This window comes from Penicillium expansum, assembly GCF_000769745.1.
Source record: "Penicillium expansum strain MD-8 chromosome Unknown contig377, whole genome shotgun sequence".
Classification (NCBI taxonomy): domain Eukaryota; kingdom Fungi; phylum Ascomycota; class Eurotiomycetes; order Eurotiales; family Aspergillaceae; genus Penicillium; species Penicillium expansum.
Window position 1 is genome coordinate 51943 of NW_015971421.1, and position 14940 is coordinate 66882.

A 14940-nucleotide genomic window follows, 5' to 3' on the forward strand; every position below is an offset into this window, starting at 1 on the left:
GAATGCATCTCAGCCATGCCGCATTAAATGGTGACTTACGCATGACGGAACTATTTCTCGCAAGAACGGTATAAAAGTGAACGTGCAATGGGCTCCTCCACTCCGTTTTATGCAACTCTTATGCTGCTTGGTTCTGACAAGAGATCGAAAACGAAAGTGTAAGTTCAATAAGACCTCGTACAAGTTGACACCTAGGGTTCAAGTGTCAGCTGCGGTGGGCTGGATGATGAGTTCGTTGAAAAAGCCTTCAGGCGGAGAGTAGAGAGCTGGAGTATGAAGAGTTGGTGTAGGTGTGTCTGTCACAATAAAGGACGTTCCGTAGTCTGAGATGATGATTTACGGTATCCACCTCGTTGGCAGGCATGCTCAAACCCACGGGATAGATGGCATGGCGCGGAGCGTGAGGCTCACCGGGCTTTCCATTCACTCGCCGGATAGGAACCTCGTAGGGTTTACCGAAGCGCTCGTATAGCGCAGTTGTGCTTAAACTGTTAAGTTTGGTATGCGTAGGAGAAAGTTGCGCAAATGGAGATCTTCCTGTGGTTATTATGCAGGATTAGTATACGGGTATGCACAGTCTGATTGTCCCCACGCCCGTGGCATATGCCGTTTACATGCAAGCAAGACAACCCTAAGAGGAGCTGGGCGACAATGGATCTAACAGCGTCCGGTGGAAACTTGAAATTCGTGCTGTTTTCCTTGAACTAAGCAATACTACCACCAGAAGGCTCTTCAACCAAGCGCTGATGATATCCGTTTAGACCATGAAACGAGAATTGGCCCAGTAACGGCGGAATGAATCGCTTTCCAGAATGAGCATGGCTACCCTTCATCAGGCGATGAAGGACTTCGCCCTCGTGACTATCTGACGATGCTCGCGCAGTTAGTATCTTTAGCGATACGTAGCCACGGCGTTGCTGATCCCGGGCTAGCCAAATTGTTGAATATCCACCAAAAGCAAGCTTGTGAACGACGGTGTAGCGGCCACTACAGAAGGTATCTCCGATGAGAGTCGGGTGGTATCCACCGGGCACATAGTCCTTGAGACATTCATTATCTACCTCAGGATGGTAGATATCTTCCATTAGTAGATCGGACGAGTCGGCGATGGCATGAAGGCGTCGAAATTGGTGTGGTAACGGAAAGGCTTTGTGATGATGGCTGATCTTTGAAGTCAATGAAAATTGACGCGAGAGGATATTATGATTTTGTCGACAAAGTATAGTGAGCTGACAGAATGAGTGAGAGATTCTCCAGCCAGGGTTCATGTTCATGTTTTTATCCTTGGGAGAGTTGATTGAGTGACGCGTTGTTACAGGTAGTAGAGTAGTGATAGGTGCCCGTCTGGGACAGGTGCTGACAAGGTGGCCAAAGCTCTTGATCATCTGGTTATATCACGGAAGAAACCACAGACGATCTAACTAGGACATCACCAGTCAAGTCATGGTTACATGCCACACTCAAACGGGTTTCTCCGAGCAGCATCATCAAGAGCGATAGCATGGGTGCGGTGTGGCCAGCTTCTATGGAAACAAGACCAAAAATATCTTTCTCAGGACCATGCTCTTCTGGGTCCGTGAAGTGCGTACGGGTCAATGATGTCATGGTAGCGTTGATGTTTCTTGGCTTAGGCGATATTGAAGTATCGGCATGATAGGTTGGTTCTGTAATTAACTTATATATTATTTCCTTGTTCGTGGGTAGAGATCGGGCTCAGGAATGAAAAGAAGAAAGGGGAAAAGGCAGATAGATGCTAAGTCACCCTCGCAGACTTTGATGCCTCTTATTTGAGTAAATTGAATGACGGCCTCAGCGACGTCGGTATTCCGATTTTCCCGCTAAACCAGAGTAAAGTGTGACCGAAGCCGTCCTCAAACTCGATGCAGGTACCCTAAAGGTCATACAAAGATGAGACAGCCGTCTCATGCCCGTGTTGTACAGCCGCCAAAAACGGGATTGAACCATACCGGCCCTTTGTGCCGACCACAGCCCCGTGGGACAGAAGTTGTTGCACGACTTTCGTGCGATCTCTTATGGACGCAAAGAAAAGTGACTGGCGTCCATATGTATCCGTAGCTTCAACGCTAGCTCCATGCTCGCACAGAAAGTTCACGACTTTGAGATGGCACGAATATGAAGCCACAATTAGACCCCTCGATTGCCTTTTTAATGTCGGAATCTGCTCCATGTTCGTACAAAATCTGACGACTTCCAGATGACCCGAATCCGAAGCTGCATCTAATGGAATCCGGCCATCATTTGTTGCATTATGAAGCAACTTCTATGTGATCTTGCCGTGACATTTACGTCAAGCGGCCTAGAGGGTATCTCCGTTATTTAGGCATCGATATCAGCTCCTCGGTCTGGCGGCATCTATGCAATCTCATCACATACCTCTAATGTAAATAGCTTAGAGGGTGTTTCCGTCATCTCCATTATGAGTGTTGGCGCATAAATGGCTCGAGCACTGATTCCAATTACCACTAGAGTACAGGATACTACTGGTGTTGTGATTTTATGTCCTATTTCTTTCAATATATTAATTCATAGTCTCTCACATAATACTAGTGTCACGAAAAATGTCTGTCTCATCCTCGCATACAGTTATCCTTGAGATAGGCCGCGACAGGTTGAAATAAGGACAAGAAAACAGAGGCATACCCCCATAACCCTACCGCATTACGGAATGTCGGCCAACAGATTTAATTGCACAGGTCTGCGGTCAGAATGACTGGCTCGGGGCAATGCAGGACCTTCTTATCAGATGGGGTACTGTAGCAGGCGGCATCATTGGCCGCACAGTCAAAGGAGTCACAGCCTTCCCCGGCACCGAGCGAGTTGGCATTTGCTGCGAATGGGTTGCCCCATTCTGTGCTAAGCTCATCTTGAATAAGGATGATGTTAATGAAAGATTCCTAGCTGACAGATAGATTGGATACACTCACAGTACGCGATGTCTGGGTTGGACGAGAATGAATAGCCAAAGAAAAGAGGCGTATCTAGCGACTTTGTCTTATCGATCTTGACGCTCTGCGCATTTCATCTCCAGTCAGTTTCACATACTGTATGGAGTATTGGGAAGACCGAATATTATGGAGTAACATACCGAGCCAGATGCTCTGAGATCCTCGGAGAAGGTTCCCCCGCTTGGAACGGTGGTGAGAGGGCCGGGGTCGCTACCATCGTAAGGGTACGACTGGACATAAACGGTGGTGTCACAGTGATTGTTCACGACGGCATTCTGGGCTGAGACCAGACCGAGGAGGGCACTAATTGTGATCAGGGAGGTCTTCATGGTTGATATTTTGCTTTTTGTTTTGCAATCGAAGCTTGGATTATCTGTTTCCCTCCTGACAAGAGAAGGAATTGACGGTCTTCATATAGGGCTACTGCTCGGACCACAGGTAGTACCGATTTACCGGTAGAGTACATCCGGGGGGCCTTTAATCTATGACATGGCTTCCATTCTATGTGTCCATGTGTCCATGTCTTGGGTTGTCAGGCCACCACTCGGGGGTCCATTAAAATTCTCAATAGCCTTGCCGATTGTATAAAATGACATAGTCTATTTATAAGTCTTGTGACCAAACCTTGGAACCACGCACCCCGATCGGCGGATGAGACATGCGCATCACCGCCACTGCCTGTCCTCCGCATTAAAGACATACCGGGTAGCGTTACATCCACCCCGTTACCCTCTTACCCCGCCAATTTATTAATACTAGAGCATTTTTTTAATGATTCGCCATGTGGAGCAAATGATGATTTCAGTGTGCTGAGTTCGCCAATGCGATGTCCTAGCCCGAGACAACCAGGCCCGTTTAAATGAGGAACCTCACTAATGAGGGCCAGCCAAGCTCGACTGACTGAGACAGTGCTGCACGCCTCATTCTCGGGGGCCTTACATTCTCGTGCGGAAATGATTTAGGAAGAATGGGTTTGACTATTTTTGCTCGTCCTGGCCTCAAAAGCGGTCATTTTCAGCGTAAATGCCACAGGCCCTCCTATTCTATGTGTAAAGAGATAACAATTGATTCAACTAACCACCACACTACCAATTCGCGGTGCAAGCCCTAACGACCCAAAAACGCAAGAGCGCAAAGAAACTGAGACGTAAGTCAGAAAGACTGTTTAACATCGGTCTTTTTTTGAGCTACATGCTCTGTGATCAGATCCGGGCCTTTCCTGTCATTTTTTTCATAGTCCCCTTCCGGATCCAGGCCATTAAGTGGCGGATTGCCGTCAATCACCCGATCAATATCTTCAAGTGACAGACCTTTGGTCTCGATCCAAACCAATGCCACAAATAGTGCTTGCAGTGCATCCCACACACCGTTGATGATGTACATTTTCCAACCAATAGCTGCCAGCGCAATTGGCAATGCCAGCGTTGAGAGAAGTCTATGCCATTTTGTCAGTTTGCCGTATAAGATGCTAGTAACAGAGAGGAAAGCTTACCCGGAAAAATTAACAACAAGAGTCCAAGCAGCCATCCCGTTTGCACGAATCGAGTAGTTAAGCACCTCGGGCGGATAAAGTTGAGTTATGGGGGCGATACCGAAGCTATAGGACCCTTGAAAAATAAAAATCATGGCAATTGTGGCATATACCCCGGGAATATCGGCTCCATCTCCAAAGACTGGACATTATGTATTAGTATGCGGATGAGATATTGAACTTTGAATCGAGTGATCGTGGGTGACAAACACTTAGTTAAAACTCCAATCAAGAACATGGTAATGGTCATCATAATGCATGCCATCAAGCACAGCGTCTTTCGCCCAACTTTGTCCGTGAGAAAGGTGCCAGACATTGCGCAGACTAATGACCATGAATTGAGGATGATCGTCTAAATGTGTGTTAGATTTATCCAATGAATATTCTGGCTACTAAAGATGATAAGATGAGTGCTTACAATTTGGAGCTGTACATGACTGTTGTATAGTCCAGCTGTAGTGAGCATATCCCCCAGATAGAATGATACTATGTTGTTCCCCGATAACATAGAGATTACTGCCACACTCACAACAAGAATGAGGCGTTTGCGAGAATTGCTCGTTCGCACAATCTCTACATACGAGAGTGTCTGTCCACTGTCTTGCTCCTGTCGCATTGCGTTGAGAATTTCCCTATGCTGCGCAATAGCAACATGACAAGAATCGTCTCCAGATGAATAAATAGATGCAACAACCTTTAAGGCTTCATCTTCTCGGTTGTGATAAGCCTGTGACGTGATTTATTAGCAATCGTAAGCTTTACAAAAGTCGACCTTTAGGTCCAAAATGTGCTCACCAGCCACCTAGGCGATTCAGGCGTCGCAAAAAGCAAAATAAGGCAAGTAAGGGACCACGTTGACATAAGTAAACACGGGAGACGCCAAGACCATGAGTCTTCTATGTTAGCCGTGCCATAGCATATCCCAGAAGCGATGAGTGCACCGGCAAAAAAGACCGAGTACGTGATACTCAGGCCTCTTCCACGAACGTGCGAGGGCAAAGTCTCTGCCAACCAACTGCGTGCCCTCTTTTTATCAGATAATGCGTCACTATGGCTGCGTTTGGTGAGTTGAGTATTGAAACGGAGACTCACGTGGAAGAAGCAATAGCTGCAGTCCCTTTAGCCCATCCTAAGATAATACGGCCACCAATGAACATGCCGACGCTTTGAGAAGAAGCCATCAATGCAATACCAATGAGCTTGAGAATGATGGAAATGAAGATGCCGCCCTTGCGACCAGTGCGTTCAACAACAGGGCCCATGAGAAGTGCAGCAATAAACCATCCGATGTAAGATGAACAAGTGCTCAGGGACTTTGTCACCGTCGTCAATTGGAACCAATCCACGTACTGAGGCATCATGTTGACGCCATTCCTTAGTTTTACTGTCAGTAGATGTTCATGTTGAAAGCTGAAGTCTAAGAGGTTGCTTACATCAAGCCAGCATCGTATCCAGTTGTCTATTAAGATTAGTCGTGTGCCAAATTGGCTAGACGTGGTACAGCCAGTACGACCACAAATAAGTTTACATACCACGGCGAAGACACAACAGGTCGACACTAGCAAAGCAATTGTTAATTTGCTTGATTTGGGCTGCAATGGGCCGATAGAGTCAAATTGTAGAATGCTAATAAGTCGATCCATGTTTTAAAGATTCCGAACGATACTTTCGTTGTTGACGCAGCCAAGGAAGGGAGTCTTGGTTGTTTTATATCATTGGCGAAGAATGGTCGTGGAAGATTGTAGCTACTAGGCTGGTGCTTATCGCGAGGGTTCCGAGTTTATCTTCATCAAAATGATCTCGGGATATGTAGTCACTTAGCAAACTCAACCTGATGAGCCATACCTGTAATGATAAAAGCCTTACTTCTCATTGGCTCTGATGTTGGTACACTTCCTGGTCTGGTAAGTGAAGATATCATTCTCTACCTTGTAGTTGAAAAGTATATGATAGGAGAAAAGCTAGGAATTTTTGTGAACTATGGCGTCTGTCTGGATAATATGAGTTCAGGCCCTCTGCGATAACGGCTACTGATCAAGGTGCACCCGGCAAAGAGTGGGTGGGGGCGTGGGGTGAACTATGGACCCGGGCCGCACCTCTACCAAGGTACGGGGCAGGAAGGGGCGGTCCGGGGAATCCTTAACGCAAGACCTTCATTGGTCCTCCCTTATCTCACCAGGATATAACCTTCATTAGGACTTGTATGACTCTTGGTGATCGACGGAGTCCCTGCCGCTTTAGAAATATATTTATTGATAATGATAGATTTTGACAGAAATCTCGGTTACTGCACTGTAGGGTTCAAAATGACAGATATATATGCCTCTAACTAACTAAAATGACAAAAAATCCACTATTTGACAATCTACTTGGGCATAGTTGACTAAGCTTACTATACAATTTATATATGGATGGCCCACTATGATAGCGGTCTATGTATTTTCCGAGGTATTGAATACTCGGTTTCCCAGTCATATATTGTAACATAGCTTTCGACAGATTTCAAGTCGTCCATTTTTTGCATTGAGAATTGACTTTTCGAGAACGGCATCAAACGGGACCCATTCTTCCACGGCGGGGGTTCAATCGATCCCTTCTCTAAAAGCAGATCTGTTGAGGTAATATCGATACTATATGAATGTATTTTGCCCAATCTAGCTAAGTTTGAAGCAGATCAGCGAAGCACCGTGATTTTCAAGATGGCCTGGTCAAAGTCAGATTTGCCGTGATCAAGGGGGTTAGAGCGCGTCATACAGTATTGGACCACATAAGGTCTAGGGGATTTTAGTCTATGGGATAGCTGCACAATCCACTATGGATCTTATCCCACAGAAAAGAGTAATCAGATTCGAACAGCTATATATGCGGCATACAAACCGGCTTCCATGGCGAGTCCTGAACAACTCGATCTCAAAAAGCAAGTCTTCGAACGTTGGGGAGGAACCACTCATTGGCCGCATGATCACGTAGTGGTGCACAATACTCATGTGATGCTGAAGGATGGGACAAGAGACCCAAGAGATCGCGACCAACCGCTGGAGCTTCCAGAATTGAATGATAAATTGCTGAAGCTTGTGGGAGCTAAGCCTTATGAAGCTATCGCGAGAGTACCGGAATGGGGATCAAAGGAAAATTAGGCAACGCAAGAATGGAGTTGCCTGCTTAATTTGAAGCCTGATGTATTTGAGTCAAATTGTCTGCTCAGAGAATTGGATCCTGTCGAGATGTCTGGTCAGTATAGGCGGGGACCATCATGGAAACCTGTGCGTGAAATTTCTAAGCAGAAATTAAACACTAGCAATATTAGGTGGTGTGAACAAATATCTCATTAGGGATGGTATTCTTGTAAGATACAACCAATCCAGTCAAACGAACGATTAAGTCAAGCTTATAGATGCCCTGTGTTTGGCTGGCTGAAGTTCAATGTTTACCTCCTCGGTCACCAGAATCCGCCGGGAGCTCGTGTCCCATTCTGCATCATGCGATTCACAATCATTTTTTGTATGCTGAGCGTTAGAAGAGACCTCCACCGACCTTCCCCCAATCTCATCATGATACTCCTTTGTTCTAGACCACGGTGTATTGCTTGATGGCAGACGGCTGGCCTTCACGCTGGACATGCCGAAGATTCCTGCAAAAGCGCCACCGAAGAATGTCTTCAAAAGTATTCGCATCGTTGGCAGACATGTGCAGATAATGCCCGTTGAAACTTCGATAATGGACCACATGTATCCCTTTGCGTAGAGCCATGTGGAGTCGTACTCGCCCAGGACAAGCATCGAGAGCAGAAGGCGGCCAATTGCTGCAGCGCAATCACTGACAGATAATGATGTATTAGCAAAGCATGAATACTGGCACTTCTGTACCTTCGAGTGAGATAAAAAGAAACAATATTCATACAAAAGACCTAATGCAAAAATCAGGGATAGAGCAATCTTCTGTGGTTTCGGAAGCTGGATTTCCCACACTCTTGGAATTGGCATCAGCCAAACCGCAAAATCACTGATAATATTTACAATTGCGTAGCCGATAGCAAATTGCTTGAAGTTAAGACAAGTTCCCTCTGTCGTCCAGAAGGCGCTAATCGGCTTGCAGTTGAAAATGGCGAGGAAAGTCATGATAATTGTCCACACAGAGATGAAAATGATCATGCCGTTGACAACTCGCAAGAAGCTCGAATGCTGGAAAATGCGTCGGTACAGAAAAAGGAGTGCTAGCTTCACAGTCGGGGGGGCGAGCACGTAGAAGATCTGGAAGAAGTAGAGGAGTTCTGCGAATATAGCGACTTTTTCTGGTGAGAGGGTTTCTCGATGCTTGCCGAGGCCATTAATGCGACCTGAAAACCCGTCAGTGTTAGTGCTGTGATTCTTTTAGCAAGGTCAGAGGAATAATTGTAGTACTAACATCCCACGAATATCCCGTATAATAGCCAGTTCCAGAAAAGGGCTACGCAGATAATCCAGTCATCTGCACCGAGAGACAACTTTTGCAGTCGTCGAGCTGCAAAACGGGCAACAACAGCGAATGTGGACAATGCAATGAAGATCGTATTCACCACCCATAGCGCTGGTCCGTAGTCCTCCTGGAGGTCGGTCATGTGTGCCGACAGCAATTTTCAACTACTTCACCTAAGTAAAGACCTTAAATATATGAAAAGAGTTACCCGCTGACAATGATAAGCCTTCATTTTCGTGAAAATCTCAGACAGCTATCATCCTCAAATTCAAAATTCGAGCATCGGAACCCTCGGCTCCCAAACCACGCATTCGGGGCAAGTAAGCGAAATCATCTCTCGTATCACACTTTGCAAGGATGGTACAGGACGCTATCCACATATGGAAATTCTGCGAGGATAGCACGGCTCGACTGGGCTTGAAACTCTCGTGACGATCGCAGATCCCCCCGCTATTTCAAGCCCCCGACGACATGGTGGGTATCACCGGGGCTAATTTAGTCCGAAAATCGCATGGCATTTTGTTTTGATTTGACGCAGACACCAAATCAGGGCCCACAGTCAAAATGGGGTTGTCTCTGCCGCACAGTGGAGCTACGGCCCGCGCAGGATCGCATTCTATGTTGTATCAAGGGAGGTGAGACATTGGGGCCAGGCACTGGGGCCAATATCCTTTTGCATGGGGTCGCACACTGACCGCGTGCCCTATGTAACGGTAACGCGGAGAATGATCAAACAATACCCAGCTACCGACTTTATTAGAAACGGGGCTGCATTCTGCGGAACTCGTTCAAACGCACCCAACCTCAGCTGGAAAAATGGCTGTGGCGTCTCAACAGAAGCTTTCTTGGCAAGAGTCGGCCCGTCAGGTCCAGGCAGCGCGCGATCGTTCGATAGAGGACGTTGACTCAGCCATCGCTGCTCTTCCTGCTACATATACTGGCAGGGTGATCGATTTCCCCAGAAAGCACCTTTCGCAGACCGAGATCGCTATTACAGAGAGCTCCGCTGAGACCTTGGTGGCGTCCCTTGCAACGGGTAAACTAACTGCGACCGCGGTAGCAAACGCATTTCTTCGGCGGGCTGCGATCGCTCAGAAGTTGGTGAGTAAAGCTGGAGGCTGTGCCCGGACAATGCCTTGAATTTTCAATTCTAACAATCAATCGTCTTATTAGACCAACTGTATCTATGAGCTTCTTCCTGACCGTGCCATCGCCCGTGCCAAGGAGCTTGATGATTATCTTGCGAAGCATGGAAAGCCCTCTGGTCCGCTTCACGGTTTACCAATTAGCATCAAAGGACATATAGGCCTCAAGGGACGAGACTTGTCTGCTGGATTCGTCGCTTGGCTCGACCGGGAGAGCCCAGACGATGCAAATATTGTCAAGATTCTGTTGGATGCTGGTGCGGTTGTTTATGCAAGGACAACCGAGCCGCAGGGACTGGTTAGCAGATCTAGCTTTCCTACAGTGTTGATATGTGGCTGATATCTTGATTTCGCGGTAGATGGCTCTTGAAACTTGCAGCAATATCACTGGCATCACCACGAACCCACATAACACCGCTCTCACACCAGGCGGTTCATCTGGCGGAGAGTCAGCTTTACAAGCCCTTCATGGCAGCCCTCTAGGAATTGGTTCAGACATCGGTATATTGCCAGATTCTCTGCATTAATTTCCTAATTGTTAATAACAGATCCAGGTGGTAGTATTCGTTCTCCCGCCGCCAATTGTGGCCTTTACGGCCTAAAGCCATCAACCGGTCGACTGCCGCTAATCGGATGCGCGTCCTATGTACTCGGATGTGAGACAATTGTGGGCACACTTGGGCCTATTTCGCCAACATTTGGCGGTATTGAACTTTTCCTGAAGACGATCATCGAATCAAAGCCTTGGGTCAAAGATTCAATGATGCTTCCAATCCCGTGGAGAGACCAAGAGAAACACATTCACCTGGATAACAAGAAGCTAACCGTCGGTGTAATGTGGACCGACGATGTCGTTACTCCCGCACCGGCAGTGACAAGGGCATTGAAGGAGGTGGTTGGGCGTCTTAAATTGGTGGATAGTGTTGAGGTTATTGAATGGAAGGCATACCAACAGAAAGAGGCACTCGAGATTCTTGTAAGAGGTCTATATCGCTTCAATAATCAATGTGAGCTGAACTAACCAATGAACGTATATAGACTAGGCTTTATGCACCAGATGGCGGAAAGGCATTTGCCGGGCATCTCGAGGCCTCTGGTGAGCCATTTACGCCACTCACGGCTTGGAGCCTTCGGGATGCCCCTGGCATCGAAGAACTTAGCCAGCAGGGCTTATGGGACTGGACCGGAAAACGAGAGATGTTCCGCTACGCCTATTTACAACGTTAGTACAGCAATAATCCATGATCGTTCCTGATTCTAATCCGAATTCGGTCCAATGCAGAGTGGAACAATGTTGCGCCCGAAATGGATGTTATACTCTGCCCTGCATTCCCCACACCCGCCCCTCTTCACTTTACTTCGAGGTACTGGGGGTATACTTCTTTATTCAATCTTCTCGATTACCCGGCTCTTGTGTTCCCGGTTACCAAGGTGGATCCCGATAGGGATGCCAAGCACACCACTTACACCCCGAAGAACGAATTCGACAGCTGGGCATACGAGCATTATGACTCCGTAAAACAGAAGGATGCGCCCGTTTCTTTACAGCTAGTTTCCAAGAAGTTGGAGGAAGAAAAGTTACTTCAAGCATTCAAAGAGATCCAGGAGAGAATCGGCCTGCCGTTTGTGAATTGTCTGGCTTGATCAGGTCTCGGGGAAGTCAAATTTCATTTGTAAGGGGATTGTGGATTCTTGTCTGGTGTCGGTTCGTCTAAAAGCTACCCAATTACTCTATCGTAGTGCTCTTATCATGTTTCATTCTCCTCTCTAGAGCTTCCTCTAGTATCCGAAGGGATTGAGGGAACATTGAAAAATATGAATCTAAAGAGCCACATGAAACAATTAAATGATTCAATGTTTGCTATCCTACTCTGCATCCACCGAATCCAACTTGAAACACTGAATGAGGCCGCTCCGCATCCACTGGATTTGGCCCCTGCAAAGTAGGCCCTCGGTGCAATGGTGGATATGACCCATCCCGATATCCAGCTCCACTTTCATATCAGCAACGCGTACCAACCGACGCCACAGAAAAATACAATGAGCCAGATGTTCCTCTTGGGGCGCGCGGGTATCTACATTTACCCGCTCTGACAAGGCTTGTTCGTTGGCAATGTGTTCGTGTCCTTCGCGATCGGCAAAGAAAGGCCAGCTCCCAAATTGGCGCTCCGGGCTATTGAGCCAGATGCGGAATTCTTCCACTGTTTCCTTCTCACTACAGCGCTCTGGCAGCCAGACATAATTCAAGAGATCGAATTGACATCCGCGAGACTTTGCAATATCGGTGCTGTTACCGCAATGCTGGTATTCAGGGGAGGGAGAATTTGTGGTGTGTGCCCCTGGAATTCTTGCTGGCAGGAATGATAAAAGGAGCAGTAGAGATACAGCCAGAAGTGCGGCGAAGAATAGACTCCATGTTTTTCGCCACCGAGGTGATGGTTCATGTGCTGAAAGCACAGCAGTGTTGTCCTCGTCGATCGGTAATCGTTGGTACTGGGATTCGTCAATCATGTCTTGGATATAACGAGTGAGGATGTAACTATGAATACCGAGTACATCAAATGCAAAAACTTTCCCTACTCCAAAGTATTTGCATGGGGTCGGCAAACATCTGACCATATCTGACATCTCTTACCTCGCCGACATTGCTGACGTCTGACATCTGACATATGACCCCGATAACTGGCCTTCTCATCTGATACAGCTAATGTCTGATACCAAGAGCCAAGCAATCTGAACACGACCACCTCGGGAAATGGCTTTCTTCCCGGAAATACTCTGAGCCCTCACCAAAACAAACGAGAGAAACCATTACTTCAAAGCCATTACAGATGGAGTGGCAATCCTCCAAGCTTGAAAGCCAGGAAGATTCTCCTGATGGGCCCCTACTACCTGAGAATGAATATGTAGAGCCCTCGTCTGCTACACCTAGTCCAAGAAGATCAGTTTACATCGCCTTGCAGGTTGCGATAGGCATATTGCTCTTCGGTACTGGGCACTGGGTGCATAAGTCCCTGCATTGGAAAGCTTTGACCGCGTGCCAACTTCGACGCCCGTCTGATACTGAATGGTGTATACGTTTGTGATTCCCTACATTATTGTCTTCGCTTCCTCTAACGTGAAAACCAGTACCAGAACAACTTGCAGATATTGATTGGTCGCCAACACGACTAAATGGAACTCTTTACACACTGAACAAGTTTCGAGGACCACCAACTGCTCTCCATGTACCGATTCAGTGTACAGTTACAAATTATTGAGGAAGACCGGTCCATTGTTGATTTTGCAGAGCGAATTCGGGCACGATTTCTTGAGCTGCGCCAATTTTCCCTCACATTTGAGGAAGACCGAGGCTAAAATTCGGCGAGATCATCTTTTGCAGGTGACCTGGCGTGCCAAACGCCTGTACGCGACGGTTGCCTTGTCAGGTTCTACCCTCTCTATCGTAATTAATAAAGCCACAGAGCCCGTTGATTATGATGAGATAGATGTAGTATCTATCAACACGACGAAGGCGATCCGTTATAGTGTGTGGCCTTCGGCCACACGTTAGGTGCCTTAGGCATCAAACCCCTCCATAGCAAGATAGCTGAACAGATCGTCCCTGATAGGGATTGACTTCCACCTCTCTTTCCGGTCCCTACGTTTTAGAGCCCTCAACACGATCACTTGAACAATGCCACATTCAAACCCCCCAGTCTTGATTCGCGCGGATCAAATTATGGCATGTGTGCACTGCGCGAGGTCCAAAGCCAGGTGTGACAGAAAGGTACGAATGACAATGCAAAGAAATGAATGCGAGGTGACTAACCTGCATTGCGCGATAGGTGCCATGCTCGCGATGCGTGGGGAAGAAGCTCACCTGCCAGACCCGGGTCCCGCAGCAAAGACCAGGGCGATCAGCTCTCAACAATAGGTCGAAAGAGCCAATATCCACAAATGCCAAGTCCACCTCAAATCCCAACCCCGTTGAGTATAATCGAGACAACGCTAGCGCCAACAATGGAGGTCCCACAACAAAAGCACCATATCATCCGACAAGCAGTGGAATATATATGGACTGGAACCATTCAGTGACCCATAATTGGGGCGGCAATCGTCAAACAAGCATGTTGGAAGCTACTCCAGAAGATAATTATTTGGCTCAACTCATCGCAGCTGCACCTAGCGCAGGCGGGAGCTTTGCTCGCAGTATTCCCCTTTCTTCTAGATTCATACAACCGGGAATTCCTCCCATGAATGAACATTTCGACTTGGCTGTACCTACTACAGTACCACCTCCGACGACTCAGATGACGGATCTTGCGGGGCTTCACTCCTGGGACCTAGAATTTCCCATCTCATCCGGCAGCATGACAAAATTGACTAGTCAAGACGCTGCCATGGATGACTACCTTCCGACAACATCTTCGTTTCCCTCTCTAGATGTTGGAATTGCCGATCATGCGGAGTTACAGGCGCTAGAGGGCTGGCCGCTCTTTCAGTGCAACCCCGTCACACCATCGTCTGCAGAACTCTGCAAAGCCCATAAAACCCATAGCCCAGCCCAACCCGACCCGCAAATGGGTTGGGCTTTGGACCCTACCTTCAGGCCCACCGATGGGCTATGAGCCTAAGGTAGAAGCCCACTGTGGATTAATAGGCCCCCAAATAGACTCCAAATAGTACAAATATGCCGAGGATTCAGAAATTAAACCCCCCTTTAGGGTTTTTGAAATTACCCTATATTTACACCCCTTTTCTAGCCTTTATCTTAGGGTGAAGTTTTAGTATTTTAATCAATGTAGAGCTCGCTCGTTATTAGTTCAATATATATATCATATTTGGAAACGAGAGAAAAAGC

General features: G+C 47.3%; 6 protein-coding genes across 6 annotated transcripts; 2 read left to right on the forward strand and 4 right to left on the reverse strand.

Annotated features, from left to right (window-relative positions):
- Positions 1-2702: 2702 nt before the first annotated feature.
- On the reverse strand, positions 2703-3295 carry PEX2_109600 (uncharacterized protein; the record flags this gene model as incomplete). The annotated part of the gene is made up of 3 exons (XM_016748226.1): positions 2703-2884; positions 2946-3030; positions 3107-3295. 3 exons carry the CDS (start codon positions 3293-3295, stop codon positions 2703-2705), a joined length of 456 nt encoding a protein of 151 aa, XP_016595068.1.
- Positions 3296-4118: 823 nt separating this feature from the next.
- Positions 4119-6140, reverse strand: PEX2_109610 (Major facilitator superfamily domain, general substrate transporter; the record flags this gene model as incomplete). The annotated part of the gene is made up of 7 exons (XM_016748227.1): positions 4119-4401; positions 4459-4639; positions 4708-4849; positions 5027-5129; positions 5590-5871; positions 5931-5956; positions 6030-6140. The coding sequence occupies 7 exons, from the start codon at positions 6138-6140 to the stop codon at positions 4119-4121; spliced, it is 1128 nt and encodes a 375-aa protein (XP_016595069.1).
- A 1734-nt stretch (positions 6141-7874) lies between these two features.
- PEX2_109620 (uncharacterized protein) lies at positions 7875-9094 on the reverse strand (the record flags this gene model as incomplete). Its single annotated transcript, XM_016748228.1, has 3 exons — positions 7875-8313; positions 8398-8833; positions 8902-9094. The coding sequence occupies 3 exons, from the start codon at positions 9092-9094 to the stop codon at positions 7875-7877; spliced, it is 1068 nt and encodes a 355-aa protein (XP_016595070.1).
- A 674-nt stretch (positions 9095-9768) lies between these two features.
- Positions 9769-11741, forward strand: PEX2_109630 (Amidase; the record flags this gene model as incomplete). Its single annotated transcript, XM_016748229.1, has 6 exons — positions 9769-10053; positions 10126-10395; positions 10457-10598; positions 10652-11073; positions 11136-11319; positions 11380-11741. 6 exons carry the CDS (start codon positions 9769-9771, stop codon positions 11739-11741), a joined length of 1665 nt encoding a protein of 554 aa, XP_016595071.1.
- A 222-nt stretch (positions 11742-11963) lies between these two features.
- On the reverse strand, positions 11964-12608 carry PEX2_109640 (uncharacterized protein; the record flags this gene model as incomplete). The annotated part of the gene is made up of 1 exon (XM_016748230.1): positions 11964-12608. The coding sequence occupies one exon, from the start codon at positions 12606-12608 to the stop codon at positions 11964-11966; it is 645 nt and encodes a 214-aa protein (XP_016595072.1).
- A 1598-nt stretch (positions 12609-14206) lies between these two features.
- Positions 14207-14707, forward strand: PEX2_109650 (uncharacterized protein; the record flags this gene model as incomplete). Its single annotated transcript, XM_016748231.1, has 1 exon — positions 14207-14707. One exon carries the CDS (start codon positions 14207-14209, stop codon positions 14705-14707), a length of 501 nt encoding a protein of 166 aa, XP_016595073.1.
- Positions 14708-14940: the final 233 nt, after the last annotated feature.